The sequence below is a fragment of the Pristiophorus japonicus genome, chromosome 1 (genome assembly GCF_044704955.1).
Source record: "Pristiophorus japonicus isolate sPriJap1 chromosome 1, sPriJap1.hap1, whole genome shotgun sequence".
Taxonomy (NCBI): Eukaryota; Metazoa; Chordata; class Chondrichthyes; family Pristiophoridae; genus Pristiophorus; species Pristiophorus japonicus.
In genome coordinates, this window is record NC_091977.1 from 32,198,370 (window position 1) to 32,221,110 (window position 22,741).

Consider the following 22,741-nt stretch of genomic DNA (forward strand, 5'->3'; position numbering starts at 1 on the left):
AGGGAGAGGGAAAGAATTCAAATACATTTTTTTTTTTTAAAAAAGACTACCAGACATCTTATGCTGTAAAGAATTTTGTTTATTTCAAAAAGATAGCTAAGACCGAGCTTCAGCAATGGATCAAGTCGTGGTTAGACTGTCTTATCAGGTTTAGGCAAATTGTTTACATAATTTAATTGATTAAAGTACAATTAAATGGTATTCCATGGTAATATGTGTAACTATACAAATTGTATTTTTTTTTTAAAACAAACATTGCAGTTGAGTTTTATTATTGAACTGAACACCACTATCATTAACGCCATTTGAGATCCTCTTTACTGGCCAATGGTGCAGCTTTTGAGGCTTGCAGACAGTGACTACGAATTTCTAACCACCTGCTTCACGTTGGTCTCCTTGAAGAGAACGTTGGTCTTACTCCGGATTTCCGAGGCCATGGTTTCTGAAACAGGGGGAACAAAATAAATAGGACAAATAATGAGGGCAGCTTTATCACCCATAAACAACAACACAGATTTCAAAGTTAAGAAAGTAGATCACCAACTCTAAGCATAAAGGGCGTTTACCACTTCACTATCAGAAAATACATTTTAAGCTATGGGAGAGAGATTTTTGAGGCAGAGGTGGAAAAAATGTGTCCAAATAGAAATCACATTTAAAAACTTGTATATTTTTTTCAATGTCAGCTTGCAGAATCTTCTCTAGTCCTCCAGGGTATCCCTTTGCTGGATTTAAACTTCGCTCCCCTCATAAAGTCTGAGGCGGATGGTGAGTGGAACGAAGGAAAGAATGAAGGAAAGATGAAGCAGAGATGTTCAGAATAAAACAGGACACAAATATCTCAGTGAAGGGATGTATGTCACTGATCCAGCAAGAAACCTTACCCTAATTGGTGCCAAAATAAAACACACACAAGAGTATTGCGCAAATTGCTATCTGAAATAACAGATAAGATAGGTGGTTTTACCGGGCTCTCCCTGGTGGCTCAATAGCTAATTTGGATGGCATAGTGTTACACAAATCAAGAAAATCCCAGGTTTTCGCCTTTGGTCTGTGGTGAGTTAGCTGATGTTAACCAGCAACAACTTGCATTTATATAGTGCCTTTAACGTAGTAAATTGTCACTGGGCGCTTCACAGGAGCATTATTTGACGCTGAGACACACAGGAGATATTAGGACAAATGACCAAAAGCTTGGTCAAAGAGGTAGGTTTTAAATAGTGTCTTAAAGGAGGAGAAGGAGGCGGACAGGTTTAGGGAGGGAATTCCAGAGCTTGGGGTCTTGGGGAATGGTGGAGCGATGAAATAGGGGATGAACAAGAGGCCAGAATTGGAGGAGCGCAGCGATCTCGGAGTGTTGCAGGCTGGAGATAGGGAGGGACGAGACCATGGAGGGACTTGAAATCAAAGTTGAGAATTTTTAAATGGAGGCAACATAAGAACATAAAAAATAGGAGCAGGAGTAGACCATACGGCCCCTCGAGTCTGCTCCGCCATTTAATAAGATCATGGCTGATCTGATCATGGACTCAGCTCCACTTCCCTGCCCGCTCCCCATAACCCTTTATCGCTTAAGAAACTATCTATTTCTGTCTTAAATTTATTCAATGTCCCAGCTTCCACAGCTCTCTGAGGCAGCGAATTCCAGATTCACAACCCTCAGGAGAAGAAATTCCTCCTCATCTCTGTTTTAAATGGACGGCCTCTTATTCTAAGATCATGCCCCCTAGTTTTAGTTTCCCCCATCAGTGGAAACATCCTCTGTGCATCCACCTTGTCAAGCCCCCTCATAATCTTATACATTTCGATAAGATCACCTCTCATTCTTCTGAATTCCAATGAGTAGAGGCCCAACCTACTCAGCCTTTCCTTATAAGTCAACCCCCTCATCTCCGGAATCAACCTAGTGAACCTTCTTTGAACTGCCTCCAAAGCAAGTATATCCTTTCGTAAATATGGAAGCCAAAACTGCAAGCAGTATTCCAGATGTGGCCTCATCAATACCTTGTATAGCTGTAGCAAGACTTCCCTGCTTTTATACTCCATCCCCTTTGCAATAAAGGCCAAGACACCATTGGCCTTCCTGATCACTTGCTGGACCTGCATACTATCCTTTCATGCACAAATACCTCCAGGTCCCGCTGTCCTGCGGCACTTTGCAATCTTTCTCCATTTAAATAATAACTTGCTCTTTGATTTTTTTTCTGCCAAAGTGCATGACCTCACACTTTCCAACATTATACTCCATCTGCCAATTTTTTGCCCACTGACTTAGCCTGTCTATGTCCTTTTGCAGATTTTTTGTGTCCTCCTCACACATTGCTTTTCCTCCCATCTTTGTATCGTCAGCAAACTTGGCTATGTTATACTCAGTCCCTTCTTCCAAGTTGTTAATATAGATGATTGTAAATAGTTGGGGTCCCAGCACTAATCCCTGTGGCACCCCACTAGTTACTGGTTGCCAACCAGAGAATGAACCATTTATCCCAACTCTCCGTTCTCTGTTAGTTAGCCAACCCTCTATCCATGCTAATATATTACCTCCAATCTACTGAACTTTTATCTTGTGCAGTAACCTTTTATGTGGCACCTTATCAAATGCCATCTGGAAGTCCAAATACACCACAACCACTGGTTCCCCTTTATCCACCCTGTTCATTACATCCTCAAAGAACACCAGCAAATTTGTCAAACATGGACTTCCCCTTCATAAATCCATGCTGACTCTACCTGACCGCATTTTGCTTTTCCAAATGTCAAGGCATTAACAAGGCATTGTTTGGCTTTCAAGGGACAAAGGATCAGGCTTGGCTTGAATGCCCTTCACAATCAAATAGCCTGCCAACACTCAGCACTCATCACTCTCAGTTCAGTCAGGAAAAATAGCAATACCAGGGAGCTGCCGCCATTTGCACCCCAACAATAGCCGATGGCTTCAGAACAGAGAAAAATTGGGAGAGAATCAAGGGATCTATCAAAAATAACATATAACCAACAGAGTGAAAAAATATTGACAAGTAAAATCAAGGACAACCCCAAGTTGTTTTATAAATACATAAAGAGCAAGAAGATAACTAAAGAAAGAGTACGGCCTATTAGATACCAAAAAGGTAACCTGTGTACAAAAGCAAATTACTGCGGATGCTGGAAACCATAAATAAAACAGAAAATGCTGGAAATACTTAGCAGGTCAGGCAGCATCTGTGGAAAGAGAAACAGAGTTAACGTTTCAGATCGATGACTCTTCATCACTTTTTCCAGTTTTGACGAAAGGTCATCGACCTGAAACATTAACTCTGTTTCTCTCTCCACAGATGCTGCCTGACCTGCTGAGTATTTCCAGCACTTTTTGATTTTATTATTTAAGGTAACCTGTGTGTTGATGCGATAGACGTGGGAATGGTTCATAATGAATACTTCGTGTCTGTCTTCACAAAACGATGTATCCATTGCCGTTAAGGATGAGGAGTGTGAAATATTGGATAGGATAAACGCAGAGAGCGTGGCAATAATAAGGGGTTTAATATCTTTGAAGGTACATAAATCGCCAGGATGAAATGTATCCCTAGCTGTTAAGGGAAGCAAAGGAGGAAATAGCAGAGGCTCTGACCATCATTTTCCAATCCTCTTTGGTTACAGATGTGGTGCCGGAGGACTGCTAATGTTGTACAGTTGTTTCTAAAAGGAGAAAGGGATAGACCAAGTAATTACAGGCCAGTCAGCCTAATCTCGGTGGCGGGCAAATTATTGTTAAAGGAAGGTCGTGTCTGATTAACTTGATTGAATTTTTTGAGGAGGTAACAAGGAGAGTCGATGAGGGTAGTGCATTTGATGTGGTCTACATGGATTTTAGGAATGCTTTTGACAAGGTTCCACATGTCACGAAAGTAAAAGCCCATGGGATTCAAGGCAAAGTGGCAAGTTGGATCCAAAATTGGCTCAGTGTCAGGAAGCAAAGGGTAATGGTTGATGGGTGTTTTTGTGGGAAGGTTGTTTCCAGTGTGGTTCCGCAGAGCTCAGTATAAGGTCCTTTGCTTTTGTGGTATACATCAATAATTTGACTTCAATGTAGGGGGCATGATTAAGAAGTTTGGAGATGATACAAAGATTGTTTATGCGGTTGATGGTGAGGAAGAAAGCTGTAGACTTCAGGAAGATGTCAATGGACTGGTCAGGTGGGCAGTAAAGTGGCAAGTGGAATTCAATCCGGAGAAGTGTGAGGTAATGCATTTGGGGAGGGCTAACAAGCTAAGAGAATATACAATAAATAGTAGGATACTGAGAAGAGTAGAGGAACGGTGGGACCTTGGAGTGCACGTCCACAAGGGAGACTTATTTTTATTTGTTGATGGGATGTGGACGTCGCTGGCAACGCCAGCATTTATTACCCATCCCTAATTGCACTTGAGAGGGTGGTGGTGAGCCGCCTTCTTGAACCGATCCAGTCTGTGTAGTGAAGGTACTTCCACAGTGCTGTTAGGGAGGGAGTTCCAGGTTTTTGACAAAGCGACGATGAAGGAATGGTGATACATTTCCAAGTCAGGATGATGTGTGGCTTAGAGGGAAACTTGGAGATGATGGTGTTCACATGCGCCTGCTGCCCTTGTCCTTCTAGGAGCTAGAGGTCGTGGTTTTGGGAGGTACTGTCGAAGAAGCCTTGGCGAGTTGCTGCAGTGCATCTTGTAATGGACACACTGCAGCCACGGTGCGCTGGTGGTGGAGCGAGTGAATGTTTAAGGTAGTGGAAGGGGTGCCATTACGAGGATGTTGCTAGGACTAGACTGGAGAATTTTAGCCATGAGGAAAGATTGGATAGACTGGGGTTGTTGGCTTTAGAACAGAGGAAGCTGAGGGGAGACCTTATTGAGGTGTATAAAATTATGAGGGGCCTCAATAGAGTGAATAGGAAGGACCTATTTTCCTTAGCAGAGAGGTCAATAACTAGGGGGCATAGATTTAAAGTAATTGATAGAAGGATTAGAAGAGAGATGAGGAGAACATTTTTCACCCAGAGGGTGGTGGGAGTCTGGAACTCACTGCCTGAAAGGGTGGTCGAGGCAGAAACCCTGATCACTTTTAAAAAGTGCTTAGATATGCACATGAAGTGCCGTAATGTACAGGGCTACGGACCAAGAGCTGAAAAGTGGGATTAGGCTGAATAGCTCTTTTTCGGCCGGCACGGACACGACGGGCAGAATGGCCTCCTTCCGTGCTGTAAATTTCTATGATTCTGTGAATGTGGGAAAAAATTTGAATACCGTAAGAGAGCAGGTTAAGATTTTTCGAGCGAGATAGAAATAGAAAGAAAGTTTGACCTTACTTGATTCAGTTATTGCTGTTCTTTTGGGATCAGAGTTCACGCTTTCGTATTGATAATGATGGAGTGGAAGTCTTGTTGCTCGCTCTCCCAGTGTGGGTTTCAAATTAAAACGCTCTTTAAAAAAATATATTACACTAAATTAAAGGATACACCAAACACAAGTAAACCATGCTATCAAATGTTGAAAAATGTTGCTGAAATCTTTTGGGGGGAGTGGGAAATTGCAAAGTGCCCCGTTCGGGGGAGTTCCTGCGCCAGGCATGGAAGTTCTGCCCCGCGACCGATATTCAGGTCCTTCCCCCCTCCGAGAGCAAGTGGAGGCAAATATCACACTCCACTTGCTCAGTGGGGCGCAATCGGGGCGGAAGGGATCAGTGAGGGGTGCAGCGCTATGCGGTATTCATTAAAGGGGAGGGCCAAGCTGTCAACTCTACAGGGGAGAACAGGGCCTTTGCTGGATCACCAGGGAGCAGGGTGCCCTGGCATCAGCCCAGCACACTAGCGGAGTGCCGGGTTGCAAGATCGCGGCAGAAACCCCGTGATCCAACATGGAGAAGGACGCGGCTGGTAAGTTGGTCATTTTTTATTTAAATCGCCACCACCCCTTTAAATTTCTCCCGAGTGGCCTATTGCCTGATGCAGCTTCAGGGGGCACTACTGAATTTTCGCTCCGAGACGAAAACGGGTTGCCGCGCACGCCGATGATGTCGTCATCGCCAGTGCAGCGGAGCGAGGCACTGTCGATTACCGCCACTGCTAAACTCCTGCGGAATTTCGCAGGTGTCGCTAGCAACGCCGCGCCCGGGGGAAAGTCATTTGTGCCACCTGGGAGCACCAGCGGGAAGGACAAACGCCCTGAATTTCTCCCCCTTTGTCTTTCCTGGGGTAAAAAAAACTTCAAGTCAAAAGAATTTTAGATAGTCTTCTCCAAAAGCCTCTCTCAGTCAAAGTTACCCATCTGTTCTATCGAATCGAAAATTAAGCGATGCTTCTGAAATCCATAAAGGTTTGTTTAATGTGAAGTGACATCTATTTGGTAAAGTGAGATTCAACAATCTCAACGTTAGAAAACATAGAAACATAGAAAATAGGTGCAGGAGTAGGCCATTCGGCCCTTCAAGCCTGCACCGCCATTCAATGAGTTCATGGCTGAATATGCAACTTCAGTACCCCATTCCTGATTTCTCGCCATACCCCTTGATCCCCCGAGTAGTAAGGAATACATCTAACTCCCTTTTGAATATATTTAGTGAATTGGCCTCAACAACTTTCTGTGGTTGAGAATTCCACAGGTTCACCACTCTCTGGGTGAAGAAGTTTCTCCTCATCTCGATCATAAATGGCTTACCCCTTATCCTTAGACTGTGACCCCTGGTTCTGGACTTCCCCAACATTGGGAACATTCTTCCTGCATCTAACCTGTCGAAACCCGTCAGAATTTTAAACGTTTCTATGAGATCCCCTCTCATTCTTCTGAACTCCAGTGAATACAAGCCCAGTTGATCCAGTCTTTCTTGATATGTCAGTCCCGCCATCCCGGGAATCAGTCTGGTGAAACTTCGCTGCACTCCCTCAATAGCAAGAATGTCCTTCCTCAAGTTAGGAGACCAAAACCGAACACAATACTCCAGGTGTGGCCTCACCAAGGCCCTGTACAACTGTATTAACACCTCCCTGCCCCTGTACTCAAATCCCCTTGCGATGAAGGACAACATGCTATTTGCATTCTTAACCGCCTGCTGTACCTGCATGCCAACCTTCAAATGACTGATGTACCATGACACCCAGGTCTCGTTGCATCTCCCCTTTTCCTAATCTGTCACCATTCAGATAATAGTCTGTCTCTCTGTTTTTACCACCAAAGTGGAAAATCTCACATTTATTCACATTATACTTCATCTGCCATGCATTTGCCCACTCACCTAACCTATCCAAGTCATTCTGCAGCCTCACAGCATCCTCCTCGCAGCTCACACTGCCACCCAGCTTAGTGTCATCTGCAAATTTGGAGATACTACATTTAATCCCCTCGTCTAAATCATTAATGTACAATGTAAACAGCTGGGGCCCCAGCACAGAACCTTGCCGTACCCCACTAGTCACTGCCTGCAATTCTGAAAAGTACCCATTTACTCCTACTCTTTGCTTCCAGTCTGCCAACCAGTTCTCAATCCACGTCAGCACACTACCCCCAATCCCATGTGCTTTAACTTTGCACATTAATCTTTTGTATGGGACCTTGTCGAAAGCCTTCTGAAAGTTCAAATACACCACATCAACTGGTTCTCCCTTGTCCACTCTACTGGAAACATCCCCAAAAAATTCCAGAAGATTTGTCAAGCATGATTTCCCTTTCATAAGAACATAAGAACATAAGAATTAGGAACAGGAGAAGGCCATCTAGCCCCTCGAGCCTGCTCCGCCATTCAACAAGATCAAGATCATGGCGGATCTGGCCGTAGACTCAGCTCCACTTACCCGCTCACTCGCCGTAACCCTTAATTCCCTTATTGGTTAAAAATCTATCTATCTGTGATTTGAATATCCTAACCAATTCACGCCTCATACCTTCAAAGTTATCCTTCTTTAAGTTCTAGACCATGGTCTCTGAATTAACTGTTTCATTCTCCATCCTAATGTAGAATGCCACCATATTATGGTCATTCTTCCCCAAGGGGCCTCGCACAACGAGATTGCTGATTAATTCTCTCTCATTACACAACGCCCAGTCTAAGATGGCCTCCCCCCTAGTTGGTTCCTCGACATATTGGTCTAGAAAACCATTCCTTATGGACTCCAGGAAATCCTCCTCCACTGTCTTGCTTCCAGTTTGGTTAGCCCAATCTATATGCATATTAAAGTCACCCATGATAACTGCTGCACCTTTATTGGATGCACCCCTAATTTCCTGTTTGATGTCCTCCCCAACATCACTGCTACTGTTTGGAGGTCTGTACACAACTTCCACTAACGTTTTTTGCCCTTTGGTGTTCTGCAGCTCTACCCATATAGATTCCACATCATCCAAGCTAATGTCCTTCCTAACTATTGCATTAATCTCCTCTTTAACCAGCAATGCTACCCCACCTCCTTTTCCTTTTATTCTATCCTTCTTGAATGTTGAATATCCTTGGATGTTGAGTTCCCAGCCCTGATCATCCTGGAGCCACGTCTCTGTAATCCCAATCACATCATATCTGTTAACATCTATTTGCACAGTTAATTCATCCACCTTATTACGGATACTCCTTGCATTCAGACACAAAGCCTTCAGGATTGTTTTTTTTAAAAACACCCTTTGTCCTTTTAGAATTATGATGTAGTGTGGTCCTTTTTGTTTCTTGCCTTTGTTTTCTCGGCCTTCCACTATTGCTTTTTATCTTTCTACCATCTGTTTGTGACTCCATATTATTTCGCCCTATCTCGCTGCATAGGTTCCCATCCCCCTGCCATATTAGTTTAAACACTACCGAACTGCATTAGCAAATGTTACCCCCAGGCCATCAGTTCCAGTCCTGCCCAAGTGCAAACCGTCCCTTTTGTACAGGTCCAACTTCCCCCAGAACTGGTTCCAATGTCCCAGGAATTTGAATCCCTCCCTCTTGCACCGCTGCTCAAGCCACGTATTTATTCTAACTATCCTGCTCCCTCTACTCTGATTAGCACGTGGCACTGGTAGCAATCCAGAGATTACTACCTTTGAGGTCCTACTTTTTAATTAAACTCTTAGCTCCCTAAATTCAGCTTGTAGGACCTCTTCCTGCTTCTTACCTATCTCGTTGGTACCTACATGTACCACGACAACTGGCTCTGCAGCCGCTCCGAGACATCCTTGACCCTTGCACCAGGGAGGCAATATACTATCCTGGAGTCTCCGTTGCGGCTGCAGAAACTACTATCTATTCCCCTTACAACAGAGTCCCCTATCACTATAGCTCTCCCACTCTTTTTCCCGCCCTTCTGTGCAGCAGAGCCACCCATGGTGCCATGAACCTGGCTGCTGGTGCCTTCCCTTGGTAAGTCATCTCCCCCAACAGTATCCAAAACGGTATATCTGTTTTGGAGGGAGATGACCACAGGGAACTCCTGCACTACCTTCCTGCTCTTGCCTTGTCTCTTGGTCACCCATTCATTAGCTGTCCTAACTCTTACGTGCAGTGTGACCAACTCACTAAATGTGCTATCCACAACATTCTCAGCATCGCGCATGCTCCAGGGTGAGTCCATCCACAGCTCCAGTGCCATCATGCGGTCTGTCAGGAGCTGCAGCTGGACACACTTCCCGGATTCTATGACAGAGGAACATCGGAATGTACAGGACCAGTAAAAACAACAGTCCAGCTGTCCGGTCATAATGTCTAGAAAATGACCTTGCTGTTGTGATATCGCAATGAGATCCAGTGAAACATCTACCATCCAGTTGTACTGATCCATTCGGTCAGTCGCCCAAAAGGTCACAACAGCCAACTTCTCATTTTATCTTGATACAGCAAATCTCAATGTCTAACACTGGCCCTGATTTTATTCAGGGGCGGGATTGGGCCATACGAGGGGCCTGAGCAAGCATCTAATGTCGTATGTCGAGGTCTGGAGAGATTTTAACTCCTGGGCCTCACCTCTGACTCCCGCACAAACCGAGAAGTATTCATGAAAAATAGTTGCCAATTTTTTTTAAATTATTGAAATACTTAAACAAGTACCATTGAACTAAATCATTAGATCATGTGTGGGTGACATCACCGTGCAAGCATAAAAAGGTGACCCACAATTTCTACTGAAGGAAGTGCCCTTCAAACAAGCCCAGAACTTACGGTGAATGATGTTATTGTACGAAACTTAGCTTCTTTATTCCAAATTCTTGTGACTGCTATTAATTCATTAATTGGCATTAAGTAGTTTTAAATGGGTCAAATCTCTGCTAAAGTAGCAGACAAAGGAATATTATGTGACCGTGTCAAACATTCTTCAGCGAACAATGTCAATGTCAGATTTCTAAAGCTTGTTATACGGTTTTACACATCTGATTGCAAACCTGATCTTCCTATCCTGATTTTAATGATGGACATGTTAGTAGTCAGAAGATAAGCAACATATTGTTAGGAACTTAACCCATGATTTCATTTTAACTGAATGTAATTAAATCAGTTTGATTTGTAGAAGATTGCAAAATAATTTCAATCAAACCACCTTCTCAATTGAGATAAAAAGAGTTGCAAATGCTGGAAATCGTAAATCAGAAATACAGATGTCTCTAAGTTGCTTAGTCCATAATCTGTGCAATTCCCTCTCTATACCTCTCCGCCTCTTTACCTCTCTCATTCTTTAAGACGCTCCTTAAAATTTACCCTTCTGACCAAGTTTTTGGTCACAATTTTTGATTGATAATGCTCCTGTGAAGCGTTCTGTGAGGACTGCTAATGTGGTACCTTTGTTTAAAAAGGGAGAAAGGGATAGACCGAGTAATTACAGGCCAGTCAGCCTAACCTCAGTGGTGGAAAAATTATTGGAAAAAATTCTGAGGGATAGGATAAATCTTCATTTGGAAAGACATGGATCAATCAAGGACAGTCAGCATGGATTTGTTAAGGGAAGGTTGTGTCTGACTAACTTGATTGAATTTTTCGAGGAGGTAAGCAGGAGGGTCGTTAAGGGCAGTGCGTATAATGTAGTGTATATGGATATTAGCAAAGCTTTTGATAAGGTCCCACATGACAGACTGATCACGAAAGTAAAAGCCAATGGGATCCAGGGCAAAGTGGCAAGTTGGATTCAAAATTGGCTCAGAAGCAGGAAGTAAAGGGTAATGGTTGATGGGTGTTTTTGTGACCTGGAAGGCTGTATCCATAGGGTTCCGCAAGGCTCAGTGCTGGGTCCCTTGCTTCTTGTGATATATGTCAATGACTTGGGTTTGAATGTTGGGGATATGATTAAGAAGTTTACAGATGACACTAAAATAGGCTGTGTGGTTGATAATGAAGAAGAAAGCTGCATATTGCAGAGAGATATCAATGTACTGGTCAGGTGGGCGGAACAGTGACAAATGGAATTCAATCCGGATAAGTGTGAGGTAATGCATTTGGGGAGGTCTAACAAGGCAAGGGAATACACCTTAAATGGTACGACACTGAAAAGTGTAGAGGAACAAAGGGACCTTAGAGTGCAGGTCCACAGATCCCTAAAGGTAGATAAGGTGGTTAAGAAGGCATATGGAATACTTGCCTTTATTAGTTGAACAAAATGTTGAATCATTGTGGGTGGAGATTAGAGATAGTAACGGGAAAAAGTCACTGGTCAGCGTGGTTTATAGGCCCCCAAATAATAACTTCAAGGTGGGGCGGGCAATAATCGAGGGAATAATGGAGGCATGTGAAAAAGGAACGGCAGTAGTCATGGGGGATTTTAACCTACATATCGATTGGTCAAATCAAATCACACGGAGGAATTCATAGAATGCATACGGGATTGTTTCTTAGAACAGTATGTAACAGAACCTACAAGGGAGCAAGCCATCTTAGATCTGGTCCTGTGTAATGAGACAGGAAAAATAAACGATCTCCTCGTAAAAGATTCTCTCGGAATGAGTGATCACAATATGGTTGAATTTGTAATACAGATTGAGGATGAGGAAGTTGCGTCAGAAACGAGCGTACTATGCTTAAACAAAGGGGACTACAGTGGGATGAGGACAGAGTTGGCTAAAGTAGACTGGAAACAAGGTCTAAACGGTGGCACAATTGAGGAACAGTGGAGGACTTTTAAGGAGCTCTTTCATAGTGTGCAACAAAAATATATTCCAGTAAAAAAGGGCGGCAAGAAAAGGGATAACCAGCCGTGGATAACCAAGGAAATAAAGGAAAGTATCAAATCAAAGACCAATGCGTATAAGGTGGCCAAGGTTAGTGGGAAACTAGAAGATTGGGAACATTTTAAGCAACAGCAAAGAATGACTAAAAAAGCAATAAAGAAAGGGAAGATAGATTACGAAGGTAAACTTGCACAAAACATAAAAACAGATAGTAAAAGCTTTTACAGATATATAAAACGGAAAAGAGTGACTAAAGTAAATGTTGGTCCCTTAGAAGATGAAAAGGGGGATTTAATAATGGGAAATGTGGAAATGGCCGAGACCTTAAACAATTATTTTGCTTCCGTCTTCACAGTGGAAGACACAAAAACCATGCCAAAATTTGCAGGCCACAGGAATGTGGGAAGGGAGGACCTTGAGATGATCACTATCACTCGGGGGGTAATGTTGGACAGGCTAATGGGACTGAAGGTAGACAAGTCCCCTGGTCCTGATGAAATGCATCCCAGGGTATTAAAAGAGATGGCGGAAGTTATAGCAGCTGCATTCGTTATAATCTACCAAAATTCTCTGGACTCTGGGGAGGTACCAGCGGATTGGAAAACAGCTAATGTAACGCCTCTGTTTAAAAAAGGGGGCAGGCAAAAGGCAGGTAACTATAGGCCGGTTAGTTTAACATCTGTAGTGGGGAAAATGCTTGAAACTATCATTAAGGAAGAAATAGCGGGACATCTAGATAGGAATAGTGCAATCAAGCAGACGCAGCATGGATTCATGAAAGGGAAATCATATTTAACTAACTTACTGGAATTCTTTGAGGATATAACGAGCATGGTGGATAGAGGTGTACCGATGGATGTGGTGTATTTAGATTTCCAAAAGGCATTCGATAAGGTACCACACAAAAGGTTACTGCAGAAGATAAAGGTACGCGGAGTCAGAGGAAATGTATTAGCATGGATAGAGAATTGGCTGGCGAACAGAAAGCAGAGAGTCAGGATACATGGGTCCTTTTCCGGTTGGAAATCAGTGGTTAGTGGTGTGCCACAGGGATCAGTACTGGGACCACAACTATTTACAATATACATAGATGACCTAGAAGAGGGGACAGAGTGTCGTGCAATAAAATTTGCAGATGACACTAAGATTAGTGGGAAAGCGGGTTGTGTCGAGGACTCAGAGAGGCTGCAAGGAGATTTGGATAGGTTAAGCGAATGGGTTAAGGTTTGGCAGATGGAATACAATGTCAGAAAGTGTGAGGTCATCCACCTTGGGAAAAAAAAACAGTAAAAGGGAATATTATTTGAATGGGGAGAAATTACAACATGCTGTGGTGCAGAGGGACCTGGGGGGTCATTGTGCATGAATCCCAAAAGGTTAGTTTGCAGGTGCAGCAGGTAATCAGGAAGGCAAATGGAATGTTGGCCTTCATTGCGAGAGGGATGGAGTACAAAAGCAGGGAGGTGTTGCTGCAACTGTATAGGGTATTGGTGAGGCCGCACCTGGAGTACGGCGTGCAGTTTTGGTCACCTTACTTAAGGAAGGATATACTAGCTTTGGAAGGGGTAGACGATTCACTGGGCTGATTCCAGAAATGAGGGGGTTATCTTCTGATGATAGATTGAGTAGACTGGGTCTTTACTCGCTGGAGTTCAGAAGGATGAGGGGTGATCTTATAGAAACATTTAAAATCATGAAAGGGATAGACAAGATAGAGGCAGAGAGGTTGTTTCCATTGGTAGGGGAGACTAGAACTAGGGGGCACAGCCTCAAAATACGGAGGAACCAATTTAAAACCGAGTTGAGAAAGAATTTCTTCTCCCAGAGGGTTGTGAATCTGTGGAATTCTCTGCCCAAGGAAGCAGTTGAGGCTAGCTCATTGAATGTTTTCAAGTCACAGATAGATAGATTTTTAACCAATAAGGGAATTAAGGGTTACGGAGAGCGGGCGGGTAAGTGGAGCTGAGTCCACGACCAGATCAGCCATGATCTTATTGAATGGCGGAGCAGGCTCGAGGGGCTAGATGGCCTACTCCTGTTCCTAATTCTTATGTTCTTATATTAGTTGAGGTATGGAATACAAGAGCAAGGAGGTTATGCTTGAACTGTATAAAACACTGGTTAGGTCGTAGCTGGTGTATTGTGTACAGTTCTGATGAAGACATTACAGGGATGATGTGATTGCACTGGAAAGGGTGCAGAGGAGATTTACAAAAATATTGCCTGGACTAAAGAATTGTGGCTATAAGGAAAGATTGGAGGACACAAAAAATCTGCAAAAGGACATAGGCGAAGTGAGTGGGCAAAAAATTGGCAGATGGAGTATAATGTCAGAAAGTGTGAGATCATGCACTTTGGTAGAAAAAAAAAATCAAAGAGCAAGTTATTATTTAAATGGAGAAAGATTGCAAAGGAAGGACCTGTTTTCCTTGGCAGAGGGGTCAACAACCAGTGGACATTTATTTAAAGTAATTGGGGGGAGGTTTAGAGGAAATATGAGGGGAAATTTCTTCACACACACAGAGGGTAGTGGGGATCTGGAACACACTGCCTGAAAGGGTGGTAGAGGCAGAAACCATCACCACATTTAAATAAATACTTCAATGTGCACTTAAAGTGCTGTAATCTACAGGGCTATGGACCAAGAGCTGGAAAGTGGGTTTAGGCTGGATAGCTCTTGGTTGGTTGGTGCGGACACGATGGCCCGAAATGGTCTCCTTCCGTGCTGTAAATTTCTATGTTTCTTTCGATGAAGCGTCGTGGAATGTTTTATTTACTACATTAAAGGTGCTATATAAATGCAAGTTGCTGTTGTTAAGCACCTGAAAAGAGAAAACAAGGTTCTGGTGAAGGGTTTCTCCCAAAAACATTAACGTATCTTTTTTCTTTTCAGATGCTGGTGCATCTGCTATTTATTTTAAGCACTTTCTATCCTAATTTCTGATTAGTTTGACTGACAAATTTATTTAATGATGCACCATACGGAATCCAAACCCAATTAAGATTAGCCCAATGCTCTATTACAATATATAAAACAAGTTAAGATTGAATGTTAGATTAAGATAGAAACTCTGTGGAAATTACATTATCTGCTTAAAATTAATTATTATACAATGGACTACTTTCACACTTAAAATATTGTGAGTGCACTTAACCAGATATATTTGAGCTATGTCTTTCTACTCACTCGGTTGCTCCAGTCTTGCCAGTTGCCTCTGTTGCACGTGCATGTTGATAATATCCAGTGCTTTCTGTTTGTTTGTGAAGTGATCAGGTTGTTCCAATACCTCAGTTAATCTCAGGTTGGTTCGAATAGCATTGCTGACAGTTGCCCTGGCGACCATCGGCAGCTTTTGCTGGTAGCTGTAGTCCATAAAGTTCAATTCATCGTCGAGGATGTATTTTGCTCTAAAAGCAAATGAAACTACCTGGTAAGGAGGCGGTGAGATGGCAGGAAAGTGGGGAAGTGCTTGCTGGCCCAATATGGCCTTTCGTGCATGTACCCCAATTAATGTTAGCAATTGGAAAATTACATTTGGCCACTAAACTCTCTTGTTTCTGATTTCAACCTCATATGAACATAAGAAATAGCAGGATTAGGCCACACAGCCACTCGAGCCTGCTCCACCATTCAATATCATGGCTAATCTCCATATCCCTTGATTCCCCGAGAGTCCAAAAATCTATCTATCTCAGACTTGAATATACTCAAAGATTCAGCATTCACAGCCTTCTGGGGCAAAGATTCACAACCCTCTGAGTAAAGAAATTCCTCCTCATCTCGGTCTTAAATGGCCGACCCCTTATCCTGAGACTATGCCCCCTACTTCTAAACACTCCAGCCAGAGGAAACAACCTCTCAGCATCTACCGTCAATCCCTTTCAGAATCTTGAATGTTTCAATGAGATCGCCTCTCATTCTTCTGAACTCGATAGATATAGGCCCATTCTACACAATCTCTCTTCAGCTCTCTCATCCCAGGAATCAATCTAGTGAACCTTTGCTGCACCGCCTCTAAGACAAGTGTATCTATCCTTCCTTAGATAAGGAGTATCCTTCTTTAGATCCTTCCCCCTTTCTCACCATTGGGGGGTGGGGGGGAGGGGGAAAGATAAACTCTGGTTGCTGTGTTACCAACATCGTGTACATTGTGAGAAAGATTTCCTCAATGATATTGCTAGTAAAATTATAAATACATTCTTTTAGAACAGGTTTATAAATTCACTGGGCATAATGAATACAGGAAATCTTCCTGCCATGTATGTAATGCCACCATCATACAGCAGGCAAAGGAAGTCTCCCCTCTCAATCCCTCCTCATAAACATGACCAAAGTTTTTTCTTCAACCCTTTGATACCATTTAGTTCAATGGCCTTCCTTGGTAACTTACATCGATTTCCTTGCAGTTTTCAAACACTGAAAATTAATTTGAAAGAAAACTGGACAATTAGTTCATTTTTCTCCTTTGACATTGTCATCATCATAGGCAGTCCCTCGGAATCAAGGAAGACTTGCTTCCACTCCTGAAGTGAATTCTTTGGTGGCTGAACAGTCCAATACGAGAGCCACAGACTCTGTCACAGGTGGGACAGATAGTCGTTGGGGGAAGGGGTGGGTGGGACTGGTTTGCCGCAAGCTCTTTCCGCTGCCTGCACTTGATTTCTGCATGCTCTCGGCACCAAGAGCACATTATCATAGTTATCCTACAAATCCCCTGGGAGGACAGATGCACCAACATTAGCGTCCTCGACCAGGTCAACATCCCCAGCATTGAAGCACTGACCACACTCGATCAGCTCCGCTGGGCAGGCCACATAGTTCGCATGCCAGACGTGAGACTCCCAAAGCAAGTGCTCTACTCGGAACTCCTTCATGGCAAACGAAGGGCAGCGGAAATGTTACAAGAACACCCTCAAAGCTTCCCTGATAAAGTGCAACATCCCCACTGACACCTGGGAGACCCTGGCCAAAGACCACCCTGACTGGAGGAAGCGCATCCGGGAGGGTGCCGAGCTCCTCAAGTCTCGTCGCCGAGAGCATGCAGAAATCAAGTGCAGGCAAAGGAAAGAGCGTCCGGCAAACCAATCCCACCCACCCTTTCCCTCAACGACTATCTGCCCCACCTGTGACAGAAACTATGGTTCTCGTATTGGACTGTACAGTCACCTAAGAACTCATGTTAAGAGTGGAAGCAAGTCTTCCTCGACTCCGAGGGACTGCCCATGATGATGATGATGATGGAGTTATCTGAAGTATCTCTACGAGGCAAAAAAATGACTATTGACACATGGGCACAAAGATGTTTCTAAACATCCCAATTCCAGTCAGACATTCATATAGAGAATTTAGCAGGCAATCATTTTAAATGAGGTAAAAGTTAAAACAATGTACATCCATGAATGATTTTGTGCCCATAAACAGTATTTTTTTTCCAGAAATAGTTCCTGTCAATCCAGTGATTGCATGCAGCATTCATAACAAAATAGATGAGTTGACGGCACAAATAGATATAAATGGGTATGATCTGATAGGCATTACAGAGACGTGGTTGCAAGGTGACCAAAGTTGAGAACTAAATATTCAAGGGTATTTGACAATTCGGAAGGGCAGACAGAAAGGAAAAGGGGGTGGGGTAGCTCTGTTAATAAAGGATGAGATCAGTACATTTGTGAGAAATTATATTGGCTCAGAAGATCAATTTGTTGAATCAGTTTGGGTGCAGATAAGGGGAAAAAGTCACTGGTTGGCATAGTCTATAGGCCCCCTAACATCATCATCATAGGCAGTCCCTCGAAATCGAGGAAGACTTCCTTCCACTCTAAAAATGAGTTCTTAGGTGACTGTACAGTCCAATACAGGAATTACAGTCTATGTCACAGGTGGGACAGACAGTCGCTGAAGGAAAGGGTGGGTGGGGAGTCTGGTTTGCCGCACGCTCCTTCCGCGCCTGCGCGTGCTTTCTGCATGCTCTCGGTGCTCAACGCCCTCCTAGATGCTGTTCCTCTATTTTGGGCGGTCTTTGGCCAAGAACTCCCAGGCGTCAGTGGGGATGTTGCATTTTATCAAGGAGCAAACATTTTATCTGCCCGCCTGGGGCTCGCTGCCGTGTAGGAGTTCGAGTAGCCCGCTTGCTTTGGGAGTCTTGTGTCAGGCATGCAAACAATGTGGCCCACCCAACGGAGCAGGTCGAATGTGGTCAGTGCTTTGATGCTGGGGATGTTGGCCTGATCGAGGACACTAACATTGGTGCGTCTGTCCTCCCAGGGATTTGCAGGATCTTGCGGAGATATCGTTGGTGGCATTTCTCCAGCGATTTGAGGCGTCTACTATATATGGTCCACGCCTCTGAGCCATACAGGAGGGTGGGTAGCTACACTATTGGACGGAGTATAAATCAAGAAATAATGGAGGCATGTACAAAAGGAACAGGAATAATCATGGGCGATTTATCCTTCATATTGATTGGTCAAAGCAAATTGGCCAGGGTAGCCTTGAGGAAGAGTTCATAGAGCATATCCGGAATAGTTTCCTTGAACAGTACACTGCAGAACCAACCAGGATGCAGGCTATCTTAGATCTGGTACTGTGTAATGACAGGATTAATAAATCCTCTAGGAATGAGTGACCATAGCATGGTTGAATTTCAAATTCAGTTGGAGGGTGAGAAAGTTGGATCTCAAACCAGTGTCCTAAGCTTAAACAAAGGAGACTACTAAGGTATGAAGGCAGAGTTGGCTAAAGTGGCCTGGGAAAATAGATTAAAGTGTGGGACGGTTGATGGACAATGGCAGACATTTAAAGAGCTATTTCATAACTCTCAACAAAAATTTATTCCAATGAGAAGGAAAGACTGTAAGAGAAGGGATAACCATCTGTGGCTAACTAAGGAAATAAGGGATGATATCAAATTGAAAACAAGGGCATACAAAGTGGCCAAGTTTAGTGAGAGGCCAGAGGATTAGGAAAATTTTAAAAGCCATCAAAGAACGACTTAAAATATAATAGAGGGAAGATAGATTATGAAAGCAAACTAGCATGAAATAAAAAAAAACAGATACAGGTTGAACCTCCTTTATCCAGCACCCTCGAGACTTGGCCTGTTCCGAATGAGGGATTTTGCCGGAGAAGGAGGCAGCCGATCGAAGAGAAAGATTATATTGGGGAGTAGGATTTTGACGGGCCGTGTTCAGCGTATGCTCCACCCGGCGGTCGGGAATGGTTCTGGACAAGGGGTGTTGCCGGATAAGGGAGTCCCGGATAAGAAAGGTTCAACCTGTAGCAAGAGTTTCTACAAGTACATAAAAAGGAAAGGAGTAGCTAAAATGAATGTTGGTCCCTTAGAGGATGAGACTGAGGAATTAATAATTGGGAACAGGGAAATGGCAGAAACACATATTTTGTATCGGTCACGGTAGAAAACACTAAAAACATAATCAAGGGGCTATAGGTAGGGAGGAACTTAATACAATCACTATCACTAAAGAAGTAGTACTCGGTGAAATAATGGGACTGAAGGCGGACAAGTCCTCTGGACCTGATGGCATGCATCCTAGGATCTTAAAAGAAGTGGCTGCAGAGATAGTGGATGCATTGGTTGTAATCTACCAAAATTCCCGAGATTCTGGGGAGGTCCCAGCAGACTGGAAAACTGCAAATGTAACACCCCTATTAAAAAAATGAGGCAGACAGAAAGTAGGAAACTATAGACCAGTTAGCCTAACATCTGTTGTTAGGAAAATGCTCAAGTCCATTATTAAGGAAACAGTAGCAAGCAGGATATTTGGAAAAGCATAATTCAATCAAGCAGAGTCAGCATACTTTTATGAAAGGGAAATCATGTTTGACAAATTTGCTGGAGTTCTTCGAAGATGTAACGAGCAGGGTGGATAAGGGGGAACAAGTGGATGTGGTGTATTTGGATTTCCAGAAGGCATTCGATAACATAAGAACATAAGAATTAGGAACAGGAATAGGCCATCTAGCCCCTCGAGCCTGCTCTGCCACTCAACAAGATCATGGCTAATCTGGCCGTGGACTCAGCTCCACTTACCCGCCCGCTTCCCATAACCCTTAATTCCCTTATTGGTTAAAAATCTATCTACCTGTGATTTGAATACATTCAATGAGCTAGCCTCGACTGCTTCCCTGGGCAGAGAATTCCACAGATTCACAACCCTCTGGGAGAAGAAATTACTTCTCAACTCGGTTTTAAATTGGCTCCCCCGTATTTTGAGGCTGTGCCCCCTAGTCTCCCCGAACAGTGGAAACAATCTCTCTGCCTCTATCTTGTCTATCTCTTTCATTATTTTAAATGTTTCTATAAGATCACCCCTCATCCTTCTGAACTCCAACGAGTAAAGACCCAGTCTACTCAATCTATCATCATAAGGTAACCCCCTCATCTCCGGAATCAGCCTAGTGAATCGTCTCTGTACCCCCTCCAAAGCTAGTATATCCTTGCTTAAGTAAGGTGACCAAAACTGCACGCAGTACTCCAGGTGCGGCCTCACCAATACCCTGTACAGTTGCAGCAGGACCTCCCTGCTTTTGTACTCCATCCCTCTCGCAATGAAGGCCAACATTCCATTCGCCTTCCTGATTACCTGCTGCACCTGCAAACTAACTTTTTGGGATTCATGCACAAGGACCCCCAGGTCCCTCTGCACCGCAGCATGTTGCAATTCCTCCCCATTCAAATAATATTCCCTTTTACTGTTTTGTTTTCCAAGGTGGATGACCTCACATTTTCCGACATTGTATTCCATCTGCCAAAACTTAGCCCATTCGCTTAACCTATCTAAATCTCTTTGCAGCCTCGCTGTGTCCTCTACACAACCCACTTTCCCACTAATCTTTGTGTCATCTGCAAATTTTATTACACGACACTCTGTCCCCTCTTCCAGGTCATCTATGTATATTGTAAACAGTTGTGGTCCCAGCACCGATCCCTGTGGCACACCACTAACCACCGATTTCCAACCCGAAAAGGACCCATTTATCCCGACTCTCTGCTTTCTGTTAGCCAGCCAATTCTCTATCCATGCTAATACATTTCCTCTGACTTCTGCAGTAACCTTTTGTGTGGCACCTTATCGAATGCCTTTTGGAAATCTAAATACACCACATCCATCGGTACACCTCTATCCACCATGCTCGTTATATCCTCAAAGAATTCCAGTAAATTAGTTAAACATGATTTCCCCTTCATGAATCCATGTTGCGTCTGCTTGATTGCACTATTCCTATCTAGATGTCCTGCTATTTCTTACTTAATGATAGCTTCAAGCATTTTCCCCACGACAGATGTTAAACTAACCGGCCTATAGTTACCTGCCTTTTGTCTGCCCCCTTTTTTAAACAGAGGCGTTACATTAGCTGCTTTCCAATCCGATGGTACCTCCCCAGATAAGGTACCACTTAACAGGTTACTGTAAAAGATAAAAGTTCACACGGTTGGGATACATATTAGCATGGATGGAGGATTGGCTAGCTAACAGAAAACAGAGAGATCGGATAAAATGGTCATTTTTCGGTTGGCAAACAGTAACTAGTGAGGTGCCGCAGGGATTGGTGCTGGGGCCTCAACTATTTACAATTATAGTAATTGTTACACTCATAATAAATGGTCATACTGAGTACTGTGTGTATTGAGCAAGTGTGACCGTAGCTCCTTTATTAAGCTTCCAGAGTGCAGGTACCTCGTGGGTGGCCTGCTTATATACTGTGCTCCCAAGGGATGCTGGGATCCCTTGGGTCTCCAACAGGTAGGCCCTCCGGTGGTCAGGTGTGATGCAGGTTACAAGGGGTTAAATACATAACATCACTCCCCCGTGAAGTCAATAGTACATTTATTTACAAGGTGAGACGATCTGGGGCTTTGCGCTCCCTTGTCGATCGTCTCGGTACAAATGTGGGTGGGTTGGTCAGTTCTTCACTGGGCTGTTGGGCAGCCGGCCTTGCCGGGCTGCTGGGGATGATGAGTTCGGTTTCGTGGTCAACTGTGATGTCAGTTGCCACGTGTGTGTGTGTGTGTGTGTGTGTGTGTTGGAAGGTGAAAGTTGGTGGTGTCCTCTTCAGGTTGTTCGTAGCTGTTGGTGAATCACAATTTGATTTGGTCCAAGTGTTTTCTGTGCGTTTGTCCATTGGTCAGTTTGACCTAAAACAACCCTCCTTCCCTCGTTGGCTGTGACCGTGCCAGTGAGCCATTTGGGACCATGTCCATAATTGAGCACAAACACAGAATCATTGATCTCAATATCGCGTGACAAATTTGCGCGATCATGGTACACACTTTGTTGATGCCACTTGTCCTCCACATGATCATGTAGATCAGGGTAGACAAGAGAGAGCTTTGTTTTAAGCGCCCTTTTCATGAGCAGTTCAGCAGGGGGAATCCCGGTGAGTGAGTGGGGTCTGATGCGGTAGCTGAGCAGTAGTCTGTCCAACCGGGTCTGCAGGGAGCTTTGCTTGATGGTCTGAACTGCCCGTTCTGCCTGGCCGTTGGCTGCGGGCTTGAATGGGGCAGATGTGATGTGTTTGATCCCGTTGCGGGTCATGAATTCCTTGAATTCAGCACTGGTGTCGCATGGCCCATTATCATTGACTAGGACATCAG

At 43.8% G+C, this 22,741-nt stretch overlaps 1 protein-coding gene across 2 annotated transcripts in view; it reads right to left on the reverse strand.

The window, feature by feature from the left end:
- Positions 1 to 58: 58 nt before the first annotated feature.
- Positions 59 to 22,741, reverse strand: part of spata4 (spermatogenesis associated 4) — a 44,653-nt gene continuing 21,970 nt past the window's right edge. The window contains exons 4-6 of one of the 2 annotated variants that reach the window (XM_070878364.1): positions 15,313 to 15,533; positions 5,321 to 5,434; positions 59 to 442 (exon numbers count right to left, since the gene is read on the reverse strand). In XM_070878364.1, coding sequence (XP_070734465.1) covers positions 360 to 442; positions 5,321 to 5,434; positions 15,313 to 15,533 — 418 coding nt within the window. In that variant the 3' untranslated portion in view covers positions 59 to 359. The remainder of the gene's footprint in view (positions 443 to 5,320; positions 5,435 to 15,312; positions 15,534 to 22,741) is intronic. The other variant, XM_070878374.1, reaches the window with a different exon arrangement.